The sequence below is a fragment of the Sus scrofa genome, chromosome 3 (assembly GCF_000003025.6).
Source record: "Sus scrofa isolate TJ Tabasco breed Duroc chromosome 3, Sscrofa11.1, whole genome shotgun sequence".
NCBI classification, from domain to species: domain Eukaryota; kingdom Metazoa; phylum Chordata; class Mammalia; order Artiodactyla; family Suidae; genus Sus; species Sus scrofa.
Window position 1 is genome coordinate 96,148,025 of NC_010445.4, and position 23,276 is coordinate 96,171,300.

The 23,276-nt window shown below is 39.7% G+C and overlaps 2 protein-coding genes across 8 annotated transcripts in view; one reads left to right on the plus strand and one right to left on the minus strand.

Annotated features, from left to right (window-relative positions):
* The window catches only part of PREPL (prolyl endopeptidase-like), a 67,220-nt gene extending 55,711 nt beyond the window's left edge, over window positions 1-11,509 (plus strand). For 4 of the 7 annotated variants that reach the window (XM_005655233.3, XM_005655232.3, XM_003125176.6 and 1 more), the window contains 4 exons: window positions 6,812-6,961; window positions 7,360-7,483; window positions 8,292-8,365; window positions 8,739-11,509. In XM_005655233.3, the coding sequence (XP_005655290.2) occupies window positions 6,812-6,961; window positions 7,360-7,483; window positions 8,292-8,365; window positions 8,739-8,828 (438 nt within the window). In that variant the 3' untranslated portion in view covers window positions 8,829-11,509. Of the gene's footprint in view, window positions 1-6,811; window positions 6,962-7,359; window positions 8,366-8,738 lie in introns of all 7 variants that reach the window. The other 3 variants (XM_021088299.1, XM_021088300.1, XR_002342961.1) reach the window with 2 other exon arrangements.
* The window catches only part of SLC3A1 (solute carrier family 3 member 1), a 43,671-nt gene continuing 29,757 nt past the window's right edge, over window positions 9,363-23,276 (minus strand). The window contains 6 exon segments of the mRNA NM_001123042.1: window positions 9,363-9,983; window positions 15,629-15,745; window positions 16,738-16,777; window positions 16,780-16,904; window positions 20,117-20,312; window positions 21,693-21,817. Coding sequence (NP_001116514.1) covers window positions 9,543-9,983; window positions 15,629-15,745; window positions 16,738-16,777; window positions 16,780-16,904; window positions 20,117-20,312; window positions 21,693-21,817 — 1,044 coding nt within the window. The 3' untranslated portion in view covers window positions 9,363-9,542.

Below are 23,276 nucleotides of genomic sequence, written 5' to 3' on the forward strand. Positions count from 1 at the left end.
GTTCTTCCTGCTGATCTAAGAATTAAATTGATATTAAATTAGATTAACAGGAGAAAATCACACAAAAGTTTGGTAACATGTATATATGGGAGAGACCCAGGAAAACCAAATAACTCACCAAAACAGCCAGAGCCCTCACCTTAAACATCATCTTCAGCTAAAGATGAAAGAGGATCATGGGGATAGTGATGTAGGACTTCTAGGGTGGAAGGGAATTCACATGGAGACCGAAAAGCAAAACTTTGGTAAACAAATGTTTGCTGAGCTAGCAGAGACCGTGGAACACAGAGTGGACCCTCATCTCTAAGTGCTTTCCTGCCACACCTAGCCCATATTCATTATCTGGTGAAGCTTTGTTCCTGTATTAGGCCCTCTATCTAAACACTTCAGGCAGTTAGGGAGAAGGTCAATGTTTCTCCCTGAGTTATTTGAGTCTTGATTGTTTTCAGCTTAAAATAATTTGGAGTGGCAAAGCATTTTGAGGTTGAGGGGTATACAGTGTGGGCTTGTATTAAGTAAATAAGTGTTAAATAATCCAGATCTGTAAATCTATTTTTAATAGCTATGTTAAGTGTAAGGGGAGGGGGGACTATGCACAAAGATAATAATGGCAGAATTACAGTATAAAGAAAATGTAACTTCAATTCCTGCTGTGGCTCAGGGGTTAAGAATCCAACTGCAGCAGCTCAGGTAACTGAGGAGGCAAGGGTTCAATCCCCAGCCCAGCACAGTGGGTTAAAGGATCTGTGACTTAGATTCAATGCCTGGCCAAGGAACTTCCATATGCCATGGGTGCAGCCATAAATTTGAAAAAAGAAAGAAAGAAAGGAAAGAAAGAAGCAAGTAACTTTTGACTTATAGAAATTACTTTGACTTATTTTCTCTTTTTTTTTAAGTTTTACTGAAGTGTAGCTGATTTACAATGTTGTGATAATAATCTTCTGTACACAAAGTGATTCATTTTGTGTCCACATATCCATTCTCTTTCAGGTTCTTTTCCCATATAGATTATCACAGACTATCGGGTAGATTTCTCTATGCTATACAGCAGCTCCCCATTGGCCAGTCATTGCATATATCACAGTGTGCATATGCCAATTCCAATCCCCCAGTTCATCCTTCCCCCCCCATCATGTCCCCTTTGGTAACCATAAGTTTGTTTTCAAAGTCTGTGAGTCTGTTTCTGTTCTGCAATTAAGTTTATTTGTATCCCTTGTTAAGATTCCACATATAAGTGTTATCATATGACATTTGTCATTCACTGACTAACTTCACTTAGTACAATAACCTCTAGGTCCATCCATGTTGCTGCAAATAGCATTATTTCATTCAGTCCTTTTAATGCTGAGTAATATTCCATTCTATACCTGTACCACGTCTTTTTTATCCAATCCTCTGTCAGTGGGTATTTAGGTTGCTTCCTTGTCTTAGATAATTGTAATGCTGCAAAGCACACTGGGATACATGTATCTTTTTGAATTATGGTTTTCTTTGGATAGATGCCCAGGAGTAGGATTGTTAGATCAGATGATAGTTCTATTCTTAGTTTTTTGAGGAACCTCCATACTGTCTTCCATAGTAGTTACAGCTTTTGCTGCATCTCATAGGTTTTGGATCCTTGTGTCTTTGTTGTCATTTGTCTCTAGGTATTTTTTGATTTCCTCTTTGATTTCATTGATCCATTGGTTTTTGTAGCATATTGTTTAGTCTCCATGTGTTTGTTATTTTTGCAGTTTTTTCTTGTCATTGATTTCTAGTTTTATAGCATTGTGGTTGGAAAAGATGCTTGATATGATTTTGCTTTTCTTAAATTTACCAAGGCTTAGTCTTTTTTTTTTTTTTTTTTTTTTGGCTTTTTTGCCTTTTCTTGGGCCGCTCCCACGGCATATGGAGCTTCCCAGACTAGGGGTCCAATCGGAGCTGTAGCTGCTGGCCTACGCCAGAGCCTCAGCAACGCAGATCCAAACCCCAAGCCACGTCTGCAACCTACACCACAGCTCACGGCAATGCTGGATCGTTAACCCACTGAGCAAGGGCAGGGGTTGAACCCGCAACCTCGTGGTTCCTAGTCAGATTTGTCAACCACTGTGCCACGACGGGAACTCCCAAGGCTTAGTCTTAAGCCTTTCTAGGATGTAATCTGTCCTAGAAAAAGTTCTGTGTGTGCTAGAGAAGAATGTGTATTCCTCTGCTTTCGGATCGAATAGTCTATAATTATAATTTGTTAAGTCCATGTGGTCTAATACATCATTCATTATTTAAGGCCTGTGTTTCCTTGTTTTCTCTCTGGAAGATCTGTCCATTGCTGTAAGTAGAGTGTTAGACTCCCCCGCTATTATTGTGCTACTGTCAGTTTCTCTTTTTAAGGTTCTTGGCAGTTGCCTTATATATCGAGGTGATTCTCTGTTGGGTGCATATATATTTACAGTTGTTATATCTTCTTGGATTGATCCTTTGATCATTATATAATGTCCTTCTTTGTCTCTTATAATTGTCTTTATTTTGTCTGAGTATTGCTACTCCAGCTTTCTTTTAATTTCCATTTGCATGGAATATCTTCTTCAGTCCTCTCACTTTCAGTTTGTATGTGTCCCTAGAACCGAAGTGGGTCTCTTGTAGGTGCATATACTTGGGTCTTGTTTCTGTATCCATTCAGCCAGTCTATGTCTTTTGGTTGGAGCATATAGTCCATATACATTTAAGGTAGTTATTTTATGTATGTTCTTACTGCCATTTTGTTAGTTGTTTTAGATTTGTTTTTGTTGGTCTTTTTTCTTCCCTTCTCTTGTTCTCTTCTCTTGTAGTTTGATGACTATCTTTAGTTTTCTGTTTGGATTGTTTTTTGTTATTCGTATATTTATTGTAGATTTTTGGTTGTGGCTACCATATTTTGGTATAGGAGTCTGTATATATAAATGATTGTTTTAAGTTGCTGGTCTCATAATTGCAAATGTAACTCCATCATCCTTTATTTTTACCCTCCTCTTAACGATTGCTGGGTTTGGTATCATATTTGTGTATGGATGATTTCCTACCTTTACTGTATATTTGCCTTCACTGGTAAGCCTACTTATTTGTAGTTTTCTTGTTTCTAGTTGTGGCCTTTTCTTTCCCACCTAGAGATGTTCTTTTAGTATTTATTGTAAAGTTGGTTTGGTGGTGCTGAATTCTCTGAGCTTTTGCTTGTCTGTGAAGTTTTTGATTTCTCCTTCAAATCTGAATGAGAGCCTTGCTGGATAGAGTATTCTTGGTTAGAGGTTTTTTCCTTTCATATCTTACCACTCCCTTCTGGCCTGCAGAATTTTGCTGAAAAATCAGCTGATAACCACATTGGAGTTCCCGTGTATGTTTTTTACTGCTTTTTCCTAGCAGCTTTTAGTATTTTCTCTTTGTCTTTAATTTTGGTCAATTTGATTAATATGTCTTTTAGGGTGTACCTCCTTGGGTTTAATTTATATGGTATTCATTGTGCTTCCTGGATTCGAGTGAGTGATTCCTTTCCCATGTTAGGGAAGTTTTCAGCAAGTTTTAGGCTGTTATCTCTTCAGATGTTTTCTCTGGCCCTTTCTCTCTCTCTCCTCTTTCTGGCACTCCTTTAATGCAAATGTTGGTGCATTTAAAGTTGTCCCATACTTCTCTTAGACTATCCTCATTTCTTTTCATTCTTTTTTCTTTATTCTATTCTGTGTCAGTGATTTCCACCAGTCTGTCCTCCACCCCATTTATTTGTTCTTCTACCTCCTGTATTGTGCTATTGGTTCCTCTAGGGAATTTTTTTTTTTCCTTGATAGGGCTGCACCAGCAGTGGCATATGGAGGTTCCCAGGCTAGGGGTCCAATTGAAGCTATAGCTGTGCTGGCCTACACCACAGCCACAGCACCATCAGATCTGAGCCATGTCTGTGACCTACACCACACCTCATGGCAACGCTGGATCCCCAGCCTACTGAGCAGGGCCAGGGATTGAACCCACAACCTCATGGTTCCTAGTTGGATTTGTTTCCACTGTGCCATGACGGGAACTTCTCTAGTGAACTTTTTATTTTGGTTATTGTATTTTGCATTTCTGTTTAATCTTTAAATCTTCTGTTTCTTCATTAAACATTTCTTGTATTTATCTTTGCCTCCAGTTTTTTTCCTAAGATCTTGGAATATCTTTACTGTCAGTATTCTAAAGTCTTATCATGGAGGTTGCATATCTCCAATTCACTTAGCTGTTTTTATGGATTTTTTTTTTCTTTTTTCTTCATCTGGCTTCTATTTCTCTGCCTTTTCTTTTTGTGTAGCTTTTTGTGTGGTCTACTTTTTGCAGGCTACAGGGTTGTAGCCTTTCTTGCTTCTGAAGTCTGTCCCCTTGTAGGTGAAGTTCATACAGGGACTTATGACCAGCTTCACAATGGGAGGGACTGGTGCTTGCCCACTGGTAGGTGGAGCTGAGTCTTATCCCTCTTGTGGATGGGGCTTTGTCTCTGGGTGTGATTAGAGGCAGTTGTGTCCCTAGGACTTTAGGCAGCCTCTTTGCTGATGGGTGGGACTGTATTCCCATCCTGTTTGTTGTATGGCCTAGGGTTTCTCAGCCCTGATGGGTGGGGCCAAATTTTTTCCCAAAATGGCAGCCTCCAAGAAGGGAGCTCACACTGATGATTATTCTCTAGGACCTCCACCTCCAATGTCTTACCCCCACAGCAAACCACAGGCATCCCCTGCTTTCCCAGGAGACCCTTCAAGACCTGCAAATAGGTCTGACCCAGATTATTATGAGTCTCTCTTTCCCCTGCAACCCAGTGCACATGAAACCCTGTGTGTGCCCTCCAAGAGTGGAGGCTCTCTTGCACCCAGTCCTATGGAGCTTCCTGCACACAAGGCCCACTGGCCTTCAATGCCAGATGCTCCAGGGGCTCCTCCTCCCAATGCCATACTCAGGCTGGGGAACCTGATGTAGAGTTCAGACTCTCACTCCTGTGAGAGAACCTCTGCAATCTAGTTATTTTCCAGTCTGTGGGCTGCCCACCTGGTGAGTATGGGATTGTTTGTATCATGAAAGCGCTCCTCCTACCATCTTGATGTGGTTTCTTTGTCTTTGGTTGTAGGATATCTCTTTTGGCAGTTTTCAGTCCATTTTGTTGATGGTTGTTCAGCAGTTAGTTGTAATTTTGGTGTTTTCATGAGAAAAGGTGAGCTTGAGTCTTACTCCACCATCTTCTGGAGCTATTCCTTCACTCTGCATTAGAAATCAGAAAGGAAATAATCAGAAATGTATGTGTAAGGATATTTATCCCACATTGATTCTAATAGTGAAGAATTGGAGTTAACCTCCATATCCAATAATTCATTCAAAATTTGGAGTACCTTTTGTCTGATTAGTAAACCCAAGTCATGTGGCTTCTCTCACTCTGAGGAAAGTCTGAGAAAGGCCCTATCTGGCATTTAACACCTCTGCAGTGAGAGGCAGGCTATCTCATAATGTTGGGGACAGTCTAAATGCAGAAAAGGGATTTAGACACCAGGCAGCATTTGCCCACTATACTTGCTTAATGTTGATACAAGAGAAAGCTGCAAAACATGTTAACAGAAGATTAGACAGCAATGTGAACAAAGCAGCTGCAATTTTATTAAATGTTTTAACCCTGGTTATAAGCCAATAGTGATTTTTCTCAGAGTTCCCGTTGTGGCTCAGTGGTTAACAAATCCAACTGGGAACCTTGAGGTTGCAGGTTTGATCCCTGGCCTTGCTCAGTGGGTTAAGGATCCCGCGTTGCCGTGAGCTGTGGTGTAGGTTGCAGACGCGGCTCGGATCCCGTGTTGCTGTGGCATAGGCCAGTGGCTACAGCTCCGATTCAACCCCCAGCCTGGGAACCTCCATATGCTGTGGAAGCGGCCCAAGAAATAGCAAAAAAAAAAAAAAAAGCCCCTCCCCAAAATAGTGATTTTCTCTTCTTTCAACTTGATATTTTCCAGATTTTTTTTTCAGATTTTCTTCAATTAGCATTTATTACCTTTTTTAATGTAAAATATCCAACTGAGGTTATTCATGTGTCATTAGGGTTTTATTTTTAATTTGTAATTGTCATAAAATGACATAAAATTTACCATCTTAGCCATTTTAAGTGTGTACAGTTCAGTAATGTTAAGTATACACATTGTTTTTAGGGTCACATTGTTGTGTAGCCAGGTTCCCTAACTCTTGATCTTGCAAAACTCAAACTTTGTACCCATTAAATAGCAACTCCCAGTTCCCCCTTCCCCCAGCCCCTGGGAACCTCCTATATAAGTGGAATCATACAGTGCATGTCTTTCATAACTGGTTTATTTCACATAGATAATGTCTTCGGTGTCCATTGTTGTAGCAAGTGTCAAATATTCCCTCTTTTCAAGGCTGAATTTCATTGTACCATTGTATTTATAGTTTGCTTAGCCATTTGTCTATCAGTGGACCTTGTGTTAACTTCTACCTTTGGGGTATTAGGAATACTTCTGTGAACAGGGGTGTACTCTTCAAGATCCTACTTTCATTTCGTTTGGATACATACCTAAGAATACAATTGCTGGATCCTATGGTAATTCTAAATAAGTTTAACTTTTTGAGAAACCAACATATTATCTACACCATTTTGCATCCCCACCAGCAGTGTACAAGTGTTTTAATTTTCCCACATCCTCACAACACTTGTTATTTTGGGTATTTTTAATAGTATCCTAATGGATGTGAGATAGTAGCATTTATGACTTTTATATAAAATACACATACCAACTGATTTTTACCAACTGATTAATTGATGTTTAAATTTCTTTGGCTTTTTTTTTTTTTTAAGGCACCTTTCTTGGATGTTCTCAACACCATGATGGACACTACACTTCCTCTGACATTAGAAGAATTAGAAGAATGGGGGAATCCTTCATCTGATGAAAAACATAAGAACTACATAAAAAGTTACTGTCCCTATCAAAATATTAAACCCCAGGTAGTGAAAGACAGTTATGTTATACCATCCTGAAGTGATAGAGAAAATAATTAAAAGGATATTTACCTGAGCTGAGGCAGAAATTTAGTAAGGCTTATGTTTCTCCTTATAATACTCAAATACCTTTCAGCCCCAATCTCTGCTCATATTCCATATTTGTTTCAACTTAATAATAGCTCAGGAGACTAGGTTAGATAAGATTAAGGTCTTACTAGTCAAGAAAAGGTTTTCCAGTAGTCTAGTATTGTAATATTATTAATCTCTCAAGAATATGAAGTGAGGAAAAAAATGTTTAGCACGTATAGGGAAAAAAAATTCGAGGTTATTATTTTTCATAGTCCATGAGGTAGAGGCCATAAGAAATAATATAATTTCTTTGTGCATCTGTTTCCTTTCAGCATTATCCTTCAGTTCACATCACAGCTTATGAAAATGATGAGCGTGTACCTCTGAAAGGAATTGTAAACTATACTGAGAAACTCAAGGAAACTGTTGCAGAGCATGCTAAGGACACTGGGGAAGGTAGGAGACCACCTGGGAGCAGGGGACGTAGCTACATGCACTGTTACCTATTGCTCAGAGTAGTACATTTCATGCTGCAAACCAAGTCATCCGTGATTTTAGACAAATCATTGTTTTCCTCTGTTGACTACCCAGTTGAAGCAGATGTAATAATTATTACTGCCTCGCCTCTTTTTCAAAGCACAGTATTAAAATAAGGTAGGCAGGGCATACGAAAAAAAGTTAATTTAAATATCAAACATGACTTGAAGGGTGTACTATCATGCCATCTTTTATTCAGTAACAAAATTGACTGAGCTATTATTCTTGGAAACCCCTAAAAAACAAATTCTAAAGTTTTTGCTGTAGAGCTTCAGTTTTCATTTTCTCTAGATCTTTCAGTTTTATTAGACAAGAACTCTTAGCTTTTTACCTTACCAAGATATGCTAGGACCTTCCGGGCCCAGGGTGGAGAGACCCATATTCCAGTTTTCAGACAGTTGCCTTGTATTCAGTTCCATGTCCCACTCACCCATTGCTGTAGTTGGTGTTTGGTCACAAAGCTCCCAGATTCCATTGGCATTCTCCTAGTCACAGCCTTCTCTCAAGTGGCCCTATAGTCTCTTCATTCAGCTTCTTCAGCCTCTGGTCCTCCTCCAGCTTTTCCTGTTTCAGAAATTTGTTTTCTACTGCTTGCCCCCTCTGCTCTCTTTGTTGGTGGTGGTGGTGAAAGAGAAAAGGCATAGAGTACTTGGAAGAAGAGGGATGAGATGGATGGGTCTCAACTGGCCAAAAACCTTCTAATTGTTTCATATGCTAATTTTTTCAGGCTATCAAGCCCCCAATATTATTTTAGATATTCAGCCTGGAGGCAATCATGTGATTGAGGATTCTCACAAAAAGGTATGTTATCAAGCCCCTCTCAATTGACACATCCCCAAGAAGTGATACTTTTTGTACTCAGTCTTTGAGTGGTTGCAGCAGAATTTTGCCGGCCGCTTCACCAACTGGCAGGTCTGTGGCTGAGATCCACAGGGAAAGGGGGAACACCAAGTCAGTAAAGAGAAGAGCTTCTCTCCAGTAATTGATAAATGAGCTCTGTTAGAGAAAGTAATCGCATCTCCATTGTTGAGAGCCTTCTGCCTCTGTCCCAAATAAAAAATACTCTTGCCATAAATTGCTAACTTCAGTGTTAGGTGAAGATGGATAGACAAGGAGAAACTTGAACACTGAAGTTTTTCACAAAGGCTTTCTGAGTTTAATGTGTTTCTTTTAGATTACAGCCCAAATTAAATTCCTATATGAGGAACTTGGACTTGACAGCACCAGTGTTTTCGAAAATCTCAAGAAATATCTAAAATTCTGAAGTGCTGCAATCAGTGGGAAATGGAAACACACTGAAATATTTCAGTCATATTTCCAGTTGCGTTAACAAGAGTGAGTTTTTCAAGTTAGTAAATAATTTTTAAAAATGTACTTCTCCATCTAAATATTGTTTTGTATTCAGCTCATTTGCTTATACTGTTGTCTCCATTGATGCACATGCCCCTTAACCTAGGAAAGTAGCTTTCAAATTATGCTCCATAGAAGGACATAGAGAAGGGAATGAAGGAAGGATTGGTGGCAACAGAACTTTACCTTTCCTCCATCAGAAAAGCTTTGTTTCCGTATGATTTTCTTTGAACAGTTGACAAATCAAGGTCCTGCCTCTTTGCTAGTGAACAGTTTGAGATACTCTGCCAGTAAGTCACAATCCAATTTCTATACCTGCATTTTATCAAGATAACTCACACTAAAATTCATTAGACCTAATGATCTGGAGTCCTGAGGTGTTCTGGTCATCTCATATTGATGCTCTCCCAAAATGTAGAACTTCTTGCAAGTGATCATTGTCTTTTAAACATTTTATTATTCTGGAAACACATTTGAGAACCATTCCTAAAGCATTACATTCAGGCTACAGAAATATCTGAGAATTAATGAATGTTCATGAAGTTCACCCAGCAGCAGCATCTGAGGTTACCACAAATGCTTAGAGTGGAACGGAGTGGCAGTCTCTCCATCTCTTTCATAAAGCTGCCTAACACAAGCTGTACAGTATGTTGAATACACTGGAATAGCATGCCCGGTTGGAAATGAAACATCTATCTCTGAAAGCTGCTTGCTGATGAAGGAGATTCTTGGTGTTATATTCAAGGATGAGTCCTTCTCCTCTGTCCACTGAAATGGCGTGTGTATCAACTTCACGGCCTGTATAGACAGAATTGGTACTTAACCTGATCCTCACTCTCGTGGGAATATTTGAAATCACTTCCTTTAGATTTAGCAGTGATGATTCTCCAAAATTCAGAACCATGAGCAAGACTCTGTCTATGCCGTTGAGCTCTCTCGTGTACACAACAGAGTAGTTGTCATTCCTCAAATAGCAAAACCAGCCTCTGCTGAGGAGCAGTTCATTGGCGTGAAGCAAACTTAATTCTTGATATAACTTCAGTGCTGATCTGGGCTGGGTCTTTTGGACCTATTTAAAAAAAAAAAAGGTATTAACATAAATGATTAATTATAAGAGTTTTTCAAATATTTATACTATCAAATAAGGAATTTTCTTCCCCAGAAAAGTTGCTTCACTTCGCCCCTTAAAATAATTACCAAATTGTGTATTAAGTAGGTAAGAATAGTTTATTTAACTACTTCTCTGGGAGTTGTTGCAATGTGCACAGTTTTCCACTACATTTTGGCCAGAGCTGATGTAAAGGCCAAATTTGACTCCACTTTAGGCATCTCAAAACAAATGTCCATGTCTAAGTTAATGGATATTTAACTTGCCTAAATAAAGTCAAGTCCCTTTATACTATATTTAACTGGCAGAAAAGCAGCCCGATCCCTGGCCTTGCTTGGGTTAAGGATCCGGCATTGCAGTGAGCTGTGGTGTAGGTTTCAGATGTGGCCCGGATCCGGCATTGTTGTGGCTGTGGTGTAGGCTGGCAGCTACAGCTCCAATTCCACCCATTGCCTGGGAACTTCCATATGCCACACCTGCCACCCTAAAAAAAGAAACTGCCCTCTGTTTTTGACCACAAAGTAATATATGTCCATTAAAGAAGACCGGAGTTTATTTTACAGCTATCTAAAACATACATAATTTAATGTTGTCTTTTTCTTGCTGTTTTCCCTTTAACATTTCAAGCATTTTTTATTATAGTAAATGTCATTTTAATGACAGAATAGTATTTGGTTGAATGGTTATTCCATACTTAACCATTTCGTTTTGACATTCAGGTTCCTAATATGCTTTCTCCATATTTGGATTATTTATTCAAGGTACAAATACCAGACAATTACTGTGTCAAAGAGTATGGATACTTGAGTCATAATGCCAAATTTGTCTTCTAAAAGCTATTGCCAAATCAGTGAGAATGTTCATTTCATTGTACTCTTGCCAGCATGTTAACGTCAGTGATAGTGGTGTTGTTTGGGGGAAGGTGCCTAATTTGTGGTGTTTAATGAACATCTAATGAATATCTGCAAAAATGTTTATTCTCTGTTCATCAGGAACAAAGGTATTCGTAGTACATATATACTGTATATGTATATGACTCTTCACATATATATTACTATTCACATTTTCTATAGCCTTAGATAATGCATGAAAAAGCATAGTTCAGTGCCACCCATATAAGAAGTGCCCAGTAGGTATTAACTTATTTTTGTCTACTTGATTTACCACTTTCTAGAAGTATGTTGAAGTGTCTCTGTAATTGTAGATTTATCAGTTTCTCTTTGCATTTCTCAGAATACTTGTTTTATATATTTTGAAGCTATTGTTAGATGCATAGATTCATGATTTATAGTGGAGTGCTCCTTTACCAGTTTTTGAAAATTGCCTTTGTCTCATAATGCTTTTCATATTGAATTCTATTTTGTCTGCTATTAAATATTTCCACACCTGCTTTTTGTAACTTTATTTTTTTAAATAGAAAATGCATGCAATACAGTATAAAATTCAATTGTAAGAATATATAAATAAAATTATTTCCTTCAAAACCATCCCATAGCTTTCCATTTTCTCTCCCAGAGATAGACACTGTTACTATTTATATATTCTTCTCATTTTATGTATCATATGAAATGATACATTCTGTGCCTATGCAAACATAGGTAGACATACTTTTTCTTTCTTTACACAAAAAAGTGGCATTTGACCATTTTGTACCATGTTTTTATTATTTAGTACATTTGGTCTCATACCAATGCACAGAGGTTTTTTTTGTTGTTTTTTTTTTTTTGCCACACCTAGGCCAGGGATCAAACCTGTGCCACAGCAATGACAATGCCAGATCCTTAACTGCTGAGCCACCAGGGAACTCCATGCATTCTTTTTAAAAGCTGCATATTTGTCCCTTCTATAGATTAACAATAATTGGGAGTTCTCTTGTGGCACAGCAGGTTAAGGATCCAGCATTGTTACTGCAGCAGCTTGGGTGGCTGCTATGGCATGGGTTCAGTCCCTGGCCCAGAAACTTCCGCAGTGCTGCAGATACAGCCAAAAATAAAATTGATTCAGCTGGTTTTCTGTTGTTAAAATATATAAATCATTTCCAGAGTCTTCTGCTATTAAAAAATACTGCAAAAAAAGAGGGAGTGGCTGAGGTTCCTATTGAGGCTCAGCAGGTTAAGAACCCAACATAGTCTCTGTGAGGAAGCGGTTGGATCCCTGGCCTTGCTCAGTGGGTTAAGGATCCTGCATTTGCTGCAAGCTCCAGTGTAGGTTGCAGAGTGGCTCCTGTCTGGCGTTGCCCAAAAAAAGGCCATAGCCAGGTAGCAAGCTTTTTTTGTTAGCATTTGCCTGTAATATAATTCTTTGTGTCATTTTGTTTTAGCTATGTCTCATGTCAGATTTTGTCTTTCTCATTCTAGAGTTTTTATCTTTTAATAGGTGAGTTTAACCCTTTTATATTTGTGATTATCTTGTATATTTAGACATAATCCAGTCTTTCTTTATTTATAGTTGTACTATTTTATTTTTTTCCTTTTTAGCTTTTTATGGATCAGTTGCTTTTATGTAATTTTTTCCTTCTAATATCCTTTGAAAATTACTGTTCTTCTGGTATTTTTCTCAACATACAGAGCAATATTATCCAGTAGAACTTCCTGCAGTGCTGAAAGTTCTATATCTGTGCTGTACAAAATGGTAGCCACAAGCCACTTGCTTTCCTCACTGTGTTTTATAAATCATATCTTCCTTTTATATTCCTTTTCGGTTTTGTTGGAGTTTCTAATCACTTTTTCCGAAACTAACTGCACATAGTAAAATTTAAGTTCTTGCTTTTCCATTTCTGTTTTGCTCTTGAATGCTGATTTGAATGGTTATAGGATTCTAGGTTTAGAATCAAGTTTCATTACAACTTTAAAGTTCCTTTTATTACTCAATGAATTTATCACACCTGTAGTTGTACAATGAAAAGGTAAAGTTCTAATGTTTCTAGTATCCAGTTGAGAAACCTGATGCCAGGCCAATTTGCAATCCTTTTCTCAATCTACTTTTGAGTTTGGTTTCTTTTCTATTTTTACAGTTTTCTTTATTCTGGCCATGCCAAATGAAGATGATGTCATCTATTATCTCTGGTTGTTTATCTCTTTGACTGTATGTTTCCCTCTAGTCTCTGTTCTCTTCTAGAACACCTTTTGTATATTGTAATTTCTAGATTTATCTTCTACATATCAGAAATTTTCTCTTGGAGTTCCTGCTGTGGCACAGCAGGATCAGCGGCATCTCTGCAGCACCAGGATGCAGGTTCGATCTCCAGCACAGCTCAGGGGGTTAAAGGATCCGGCGTTGCTACAGCTCTGGCCTAGGGTGCAGCTGTGGCTAAAATTGAAGTCTTATGTTTGTTATATTTTCTTAGCTTTCTACAATGTTTTGTTAGGAATAGTGTCTCTCTTTCATGGTCTTAATTTTTCTTAAATGTAGTGTGATTCTTGCTGATCCATTTGCTTTTGTAGCACTTGATACTCTTGAGTGCCTGTCTTCAGTTGCCTGCCTCTAGTAACTATGAGAAGCCAAGTTGGAGGTAGGTCTTGTCTATCTCTGAGGTGTAGGGGTCCTTTTCCTGCTTAATGGTGATCAGCTTCCTAGGGACCTGCCCTTCTCTTTTGGCCTCTGTGATCTAAGAAGTAAAAGCTCTCGTTTCTTAGACCATTCCTTAGTGAGTCCAGGGACAGCACTAGAATTAGGTTTTCTCTTCCTTTTCTTTCTTTAGCTGTGCATATAGAAGTTTTAACACTATTGCAAGCTTTGCTCTACTCATTCAAAACGAGCATGATCAGCAAACAGGGCCAATTCTGCAGCAGCCAATTGCAATAGTGGAAAAACGTCACCTGTTTCTGTGCTCTTGGTTCTTTGTCATCTTAATTTTACTTACTTTTTCTTTTTTGGCCACCCCACGGCATATGGAGTTCCCAAGCCAACTGCAGCAACACCGATCCTTAACCCACTGTGCCGGGCTGGGTTCAAACCTGTGTCCCACTGCTGCAGAGATGCCACCAATTCCATTGTGCCACAGCAAGAACGCCTCAATTTTACCTACTTTCTTCTAGAAATGACTTGAATTCTTGCCTGGTTCTAGGACTGTTATGGATGTATTTTATTAAAATGGCACTGCCTCTTACTTTGAGTTATTCAATTGATACAGCATCCCTCCAAGCATTATCTATGATCATTTTAAAGATTTGACTCATCTGATAAAAAATTTTTCATTATTTTAATTTGCATTTACATTTTTCCATCTTTGCTGGTGTACATTTTTATATTGGATTCAAATTGGCCTATGGAATACTTTGGACATTGGACATAATGAAAATCAGTAAGGGCACTTAATCCAAAACAAATGGTAAAACACAGTTTTTGTGTTTCAAGGACTTACGAATATGTAAAACAAACCTGGGAGTTGCGGAAACAGGAGAGTTTGCTCAAAGTTCTGTATCAGAATAATCTGGAGACTCTTTTCAAAATACTCAGTAGATTGGGGTGAGGAGGTACTTAATAAGTTAAGTATCTGGATGTGATGCCAATAATTTCTCTTCTCCTTAGTGGTTTAGATTGTGTAAACATTTGAAACTCACTTGAAACCATTTCACATTTTTCTGATCTAAGGAAATATATTGAGCACTTTGCTGGAATTAATGCATTCCTGTTTAGGAAATTCATTTGCTGAACTTGGCAAACTTGATCACCATAAGAACAGAAAACAGTACAGGCAAAAAGCCAGAGGGTGTGCGTTTTCTGAACGGCTGCTTTTAGGGATTATTCATGTCTACAGTTTCTGTAGGGAAACAGCCTTGCCTTCAAGCCCACCTTACCCTAGACTGACTTAGCTCTTCCTTGACTGGTTATACTCCTACTTTCTCTCCTTCCTTTTGAGGGGCAAGAAAGGCGGTCTTAACTGAAAGACCTCTATAAAACGTCCTTAATAGTTTATGGCTCACAGTCATTCCAATGAAAGCGGTATAGTCTGTATATTTCAGATGCACACTTTTGTACCTGTGTGTACATGACTTGCCAACTCCTTTGTAAAAATGAAAACTGGGGGTTCCACTGTGGTGCAGTGGCATCTCTTTAGCACCAGGACACAGGTTAAATCCCTGGCCCAGCACAGTGGGTTAAAGGATCCAGTGTTGCCACAGCTGCAGCGTAGGTGGCAACTGCAGCTGTGATCTGATCCCTGGCCCAGGAACTCCATATGCTGCAGGGTGAGAAAGAAAGAGAGAGGGAGGGGGGAAGGAAGGAAAACTCTAAGAAGTCTGTGATTGACTAAAGGGCATCAATTCAGCTTTTATTGTTTGTTTTTCACTTTTTAGGGCTGCACCCGCTGCATATGGAGGTTCCCATGCTGGGATCGAATTGGAGCTACAGTGCCAGCCTACACCACAGCCACAGCAATGCAGGATCCGAGCCACATCTTCGACCTACGCCACAGCTCATGGCAGCGAGGCCAGGGATCAATGATAACCGCAACCTCGTGGTTCCTAGTTGGATTCGTTTCCGCTGCGCTATGATGGGAACTCCTCAGTTAAGGTTTTAGACAACTCAAGGTAAGTGTATATTGTCAGCAACAGAAATTCATTTCCTGCTCCTGGAGTCAGCATAAAATTTTCACTGATACTTACATCAACATTCACAGTGTGGTAGTCTGAACCGGTGGGTAACCACGTGTGGCTGCCTTCAGAAAACCCAGCATTTGAGCTGTTGTCCCACTGCATTGGTGATTTTGAAAGAAGGGTGTCCTATGTCAAAAGACCATAAAGAAATAACAGTGATTAAGAGAAATTAATTCAGCCATGATTTACTAAATACCCTGTATTTCTCAGCTAGTACTCATTCATTAGCATTCATAATGAAAAGGCCTCAGGACAGAAACCAGTTTTATATTTTCTGCTGGAAAATAGATGATGACATCTTGAGGGTGAATAAACTATACTAACTGAACATCAATATACATGGTTGGAATCTTTTTGTTGTTTTTTTTTTTGCTCTTTTTTATTACTCAATGAATTTTGTTACATTTATAGTTGTACAATGATCCATCACAACCCAATTTTATAGCACATGGTTGGAATCTTGGCTGCTTTTTTCATTTGTAAACTCATACCGTATAAGCCATGACAGTGATTGCTAGTATGTAGCCATGTGCAAATGAGCCTAGATTCTGTCCTCTTTTGTCCAGCCTAGTTATCGCTTGAATGTACACACAAATGTAGGACCTTTTCACTTTGACCAAATATTAAGAAAGCTGGATTTGACAACTGAGAACTAACCATACAAATTAGAGTATAGATCATTCATCGTCCTAGCAGCACAATGTGAGATCCATAGCCTCAAACAAAAACAAAATTTAAACCACTCAGGCCTAAGGCTATACATTACATTTGTTAACATAAAAAGAAAAATCTTTGTGATATGGTCAGACGAGATCTAACAATACAGATAAACACCATAATAGGTGTTCCTAACTCCATGTCTCTGGTAGAGGGCAATGAATAATATTTCAAACTCAAAACCTGGTATCTCACATCTTAGTGCACCTGAAAATCAGCTGAAAAACATCCTTAAAATGCAAGTCCTGGGCTCTACAGAAGAAATTCACTTGTGTAGCTCAACTGCCTAAACACTAAGAATAATCATGACTTTTAGCAGTAGAACAGAAATACCAAATTCTCTGATTTGGCAAAAAAAATGAGGATTTGGTGTGGTACATGGTTAAGTTATATTAACTTACAGCATCATAGGTTTCATTGAGACTTGTGGCTAAAATATTTTCATTCCTATTTCTTCCCCATAGTAAGTTATGGGCGTGCCAGGCAGTGTGAAAATAAGCATGTTCATGACGTTGACATATTCTTCCCCCAGACGAGACGTCAGCCGGGCATTATCTGGTCCACCAGTCTGAAAGGCAGATGCATGTAAGAGCACAACTCTATACAGAGTTTTTTTTAAGAAGATTTACCCTGTTTCACAAAAAGTTGACCAGGCAGAAGAACATGGTTAACCAGGGGTACCTAGATTTCAGCAAGCCTGAGTCTGAGTCCTAACCCTGCTCCTGACTGCTAATTGACCAGTTGACCGACTCGGGCATTATGATCAACAACCTGCTGCTGACAGTTTACTTCAGTACATCGCAGAGAAGACAGAATGTATGAGGGTGTGTATTAGTATATTTGCTCATTTTGGATAAGAGAATATTGACAAGAAGGGAGGGGTCAGGAGTGGGAAAAAGACTTCCATTGTGTCCCTTCATATGTGTGTGACTTTTGAACTATCCAAAATAAAATTTTTCTCTGGTTTTTCTTTTTTTTTTTTATAGCCACATATGCAGCATATGGAAGTTCCCAGGCTAGAGGTCAAATTGGAGCTATAACTGTCTTCGTACGCCACAACCACAGCAACACCTGCTCCAAGCTGCATCTGCAACCTACACCATAGCTCACGGCAATGCCAGATCCTCAACCCCACTGGGTGAGGCCAGGGATGGAACCCTCATCCTCATGGATACTGGTCGGGTTCATAACCTGGTGAGCCACAACAGGAATTCCCCAAAACAAATTTTAAGTTAAAAGATAAATCAATCTAAGAAGAAATTTGGGGGGTTCCCATCATGGCTCAGCAGAAGCTAATCTGACTAGCATCCATGAGGACACGGATGTTGCCGTGAGCTATGGTGTAGGTCACAGACAGCTCAGATCCGGCGTGGCTTGTGGCTGTGATGTAGGCTGGCAGCAGTAGCTCTGATTTGACCCCTAGCCTGGGAACCTCCATGTGCTGTGGGTGTGGTCCTGAAAGGACAGGGGAAAAAAAAAATTGTACAGGGTTTTCTATTTTTATATATATATTTCTCTGGTAAATGTTCTAACTACCTATTTTAACAGCTAGTCGTCATCTAAATCATCTAAGAAATCTTTCCATACAGCACAACTCAAACTCGTGCTTAAGCTGAACAGGCACCTTACAAGTACCTTCACACCTACGTTATATTTTATTTACCCCTTTACTGCAGTCCTGTTGGGTATTATCTCCACAAATGATAAAACAGGCTCTGAGAAACTGCATCATCCAAGGTTATGAGGCAGAACTAGCCTTTGAACTTGAGTCTGTAGAAATTCAGGAAAAGGCAGGGGTTTACTTTTTTGTTTGTTTAGATCTAGTAAAACTATCTTTACAATTATCTCTTTCTAGACCACCGCAAAGTATTTTTCTATTTTTATGGCCAGAAAATTAGGTCAAACTTTGCCACCGTTTCTTCTTTTCATTATCTTAAAAGCATTTGATAAGAAGCCCTGTCATTTGTCAAGTCTCAGACCTAGAGCACTTTGCTTTTTCAAAACTGAAATCAAGATCAGCAATGGACAGAGATTAGGGCCTCTCATAGGCTGAGGTCCAGTTACCTGTGATACCTGAGACTTTTAGTATATGAAAAAACAAGTGCTAAAACTATATTATAATTTGTGATACAGGGAGTACTTCTGGAGTGGTGGCATAAAGACCTCCAAAAATCTCTATCATAAAAGCAAGGAGAATGCTGAAAAAACTATTAAAAATCCACTTTTTCAGAACTCTGGAAATTGAAGGCTTATAACAGTCCAAGGAGTAGTCAAGAAAAAAATAGCTGCATCTGAGTAAAAATAGCAAGCTTTGTGTCATTTTAACTGGCCCTAATGTCATACCCCTCCCATCAGGTCCAAGATAGCCTTGAAAACCCACAGTAGACGTAAAAAAACAGCCTAGGCACCACTGGAGGGCCAGAATAGGTTTAGAGTTCATCAAAAGCTCCATCTCTAGAGAATCATCACTACTTGACCTTTCTAGCAGCTCACCTTTGGTCGGGTTTTTTCTTTATCTGATCTGACTCAGAGTTGACTCTGTGCAGTTAGTCTTTACCTCAAAACAATCAGCAGCAATTGATAATCATCACACTGCCTGAGGCGGGGTTAACAACCTGGGCTAAACAGAGACTGACCCAAACCTTTACTAGCTGGGGAATGAATGAAAGACTTTTGAAAGGCTCTGACATTTTCCTGGAATCTAGAAATGCCCGGGGAATCTCTGAGCCCGCACTCATCTCTCCCCTCTGGCTATTCCTGAAGCTCTGTGCAAGCAAAAGCGAAGACTAAGGCAGAGTCGTAAGCCCAAGTGTTGAACAGATGCGCCCCCACCCCAAACAGCCCCTCAGCAAAGGCTGAGCGACTTACTGACTCAAGGCATTTAAGGAATTTTTCCAGTCGACAGTTGACCAATCGAGACTAGTGGCCGCACACAACAAGTAACACAGATTTTACAGAATGAATCCAAGGAGAACACTGGAGAGGGGAAAATGTGATTTCTAGAATTTCTACACTTATTAAAATATCCTGTTTTCGACAAAAAGAATATAAGACATACAAAGAACCAGGGAAGTATGGCCCATACAGAGGGGGCAAAGCAGTCAGTGGAAAACTTGGCTGAGGAAATCCAAATACGGGACTTAGTGGACAGCGACCTTCAATCAATATTATACCTGTGTTCAAACACCTGATCTATGGAATTCCTTAAAAATAGGAGAACAAGAATTCTTGCTGCAGCTCAGAAGTAACAAACCTGACGGGTATCCATGAGGATGTGGGTTCAATCCCTGGCTTCGCTCAGTGGGTTAAGGATCTGGCGTTGCTATATGCTGTGGTGTAGGTCACAGATGCAGCTTGGATTTGACCCTAGCTTGGGAACCTCCATATCCTGTGGGTGCAGCCCTAAAAAGCAAAAAATAAAAACAGGAGAACAATGTCTTAGCAAATAGAGTCAATAAAGAAAATTATGAAAAGGAACCAAATAGAAATTTCAGAGTTGAAAAGTATAATAAACAAAATGAAAACTTCACTACAGGGGTTTGACAAATTTGAACTGACCAAGGGATTGGCCAGTGAGACAGATCCATTGGGATTATCTAGTCTGAGAACCAGAAGGAAAAGCATAAAGAACGACAAGAAGCTGGAATGGGCCTGGCTCACCGAACAATCAGAATGAGGGCAAAGTGAAGGTCACTTAGAGACAGACAGGCCCCTTGTTTCAGAAGTGACTGTTCAGCAGGCACATGAACACCATCTGCTGGGCTGGGCCTGAGGACTTACCATCCAATTAGGCCACTTCCCTTCTGGCATGTTTTCCATCCAGGACAGGATAACCTCAGCCACACTGTCCCCAGAAGGAGTGTCCAGCTGTCCAAAGTAACTGTTGAAGGGAAAATCTGCTTCTTGGATAAAAGGCAACCCGTAGTACATCATGGTCCCAGCGATGCTCTCTCCTTGGGCTTCAGTCCCCATAAACCTGTAAGAATCAGCAGGTGCAGTGTCTTTGGGGCCGGAAGACTGGGAAAGCTTTGCAGCTGCTACATCTCAATGACAGGTGGGGGGCAGGAGGGGTTGAATGTACTGTATCAGGTTAGGGCTCACAAGGAGGTATCATCAAACCAGATGACCAAAAAATGGCATACTGGGTCACCTGGCAATTTCCCATCGTATTGAACCCAAAGACCAGCTGAATACTACGCCGTGTCTAAAACACTTTTTGATCTCAATGCTGTTTTCTTTCTAAATCTGACTGAAACTCAGTAACTTCTAGGAAGCCTTTTTTTTTTTTTTTTTTTTTTTTCCATTTCTTGGGCACTCCCGTGGCATATGGAGGTTCCCAGGCTAGGGGTCCAATCGGAGCTGTAGCTGCCAGCTTACGCCCAGAGCCACAGCAACGCAGGATCCGAGCCACATCTGCGACCTACACCACAGCTCACAGCAACGCCAGATCCTTAACCCACTCAGCAAGGCTAGGGATCGAACCCTCAACCTCATGGTTCCTAGTCAGATTTGTTAACCACTGAGCCATGACAAGAACTCCTCTAGGAAGACTTTCTTTAGCAATTCTTATCCCTCCACTTAGAATGTACAAGTCTGCATAGATGGTACAATGGGGTTCCCAAAAAAACCTTCCCCTTGTATTTGAATCCCTATAAAGTTTCACTTTATTATCAGGTGCACTGTCAGTATTTGAAAACCAAACACCCTTTGGAGAAGACACAGGAGCCTGAAATGACCCATGTCAATGCATGTTTTAGCTGAGACTGCGTTAATGGGTAAGGGGTGTTTCAGTTCCAGTCCCATCTCTGCCATCACTACCTGTGTGACCATTACCTGCACGCTCAAAAATCTGCTTCCTCTGTAAAATAAGGATAGTGATCAGAGGACCTACTTTAAGCAGGAGAAATTTCTTAACTCCTTTTCCATTGAGTCAACTGGGTAATCTATATAAACACAGAATGTTTTATTATGTGGCAGGCATTATTAAGTACTTCATAGACTGAGCTGCCAACAGTTGAGTTGGAACATTTGGACTCTAACAGGTTAAATAATTATAAAAATGATAATAGTTAATGACTAACCTTTAGGTAATAACTTTTCACGAATTTTCACAAAATTCCTGTGAATAAGTACTGCGATCATTTTACAAAAGAGGGGAAAAAAATCAGCCAAGTTAAGCAGCATAAGAGAATATACCAGGCCCTGGCATAGCCAAGTTAAAGTACATTATAATTACGTAGTTGTAATTAGGTTTGTTCAATGGTAACTTGACCCTCTTGAGAATTCATGGCTGTGAGGGATAAAGTGCAGGTCCCGCGCTGTGCCTGTGAAGAACAGACGTGTGACCTGTGGTTACCTGTATCTCCCGGGCTCCCTGCTGTATTGGTCCATCATCTGCCGGAAGCTGCGGACAATGTCATGCATCCCCACCTGTGTGGTGGTGAAGTCGTGGTACAGCTCCGAGTAGTGTGTGATCGTGGCCTTTGAAAACAAGACAGCACGGTTACCACCGTGTCACATGTCAGGTGCCCATAGCTGGCCTCGTGTGAATCTGGACTGTCTCTTCAAAGGGCTCAAGCCGAGACACACGTGCTCAGAGGTGGTCCTAGGACTTTACTGCTCAAGGGACTTTGTGGATGGAGAAAAACATGACTATTAGGGCTTCCTTTGGTGCTTAAATTATTAACTATAAATCCAGTAAACAAGTTAAGTCTTACCAAACATCTAAACACGGATTACAAATGTATTTAACAAAATCTTCTGCCTAAACATTTTATTATTGCAGATAATCCAGGAATTTTTTAAAGGCAAACAAAACAAATTATCTTATTGACCATAGACCTTATTATTACATTTGTACTTTATCTGCTCACAAAGTTATTAATATCATGCATTTAAATTTGTTTCTTTACCACTCTATCATTCTTTTCTTACTATTATATTTTGCCAGCATTTCAGTAATTTTTCCTGATTCTCATGCTGTGCCTTTCTAGGGTTATAGTAATCTTCTAGAATCAAAGTAAAAGATTAACACAAGCTCAGGTTGTAAGTCCTGGGTTAGGACGTAGACAAGCTAGACAGTCCATGAGTTGCCATCCATTCAGTGGACCCCTTTTTGATAAGTGATTTTCCCTTCCTAGATCAAGTGAATTTTTTTTCAAATCTTAGATGTCTTCTTGAAATTATGTATTCTTTAAGTTTCTCTTGGGTAGCACACAAAACCCATTGTTCTGATCATCTGTCATAACTGGAAACGTATGCCAATCTTAAGACTCACCATAGATAGCAAGGTTATCTTGAAATTTCTTCAAGAATAAGTGAAGATGGCTTAATCATTACCTGTGGTTCACAATGTGGTCTCATAATTAGCCCAGCTTCCCTTTACTGCTCAGACAAAAGTACCAAGTTGATAACAATATGAATTTCATTTTCATTACTTTCTAAAAAGGGTATCATGCTATATATAAAATAATTTTTTTTCGCTACACATTATATCATGAATTGACCCATACTGCTGTGTGGCACTATAATTCATTTATGTTTGACATTTCATTGTGTAAATATACAAATCCAGGAATTCCCATCGTGGTGCAGGAGAAATGAATCCGACTAGGAACCATGAGGCTGCGGGTTCGATCCCTGGCCTCGCTCAGTGAGCTAAGAGTCCGGCGTTGCCGTGAGTTGTGGTGTAGGTTACAGACACAGCTTGGATCCTGCATTGCTGTGGCTGTGGTGTAGGCCAGCGGCTGATTTGACCCCTAGCGTGGGAACCTCCATATGCCTCAGGTGCAGCCCTATAAAGCAAAAAAAAAAAAAAAAAAATCCATTATTTTGGAATGCACTTTAGGATACTGTCCACTTGGTCATTAAAAATAGAGTGACAGGAGTTCCCGTCGTGGCGCAGTGGTTAACGAATCCGACTAGGAACCATGAGGTTGCG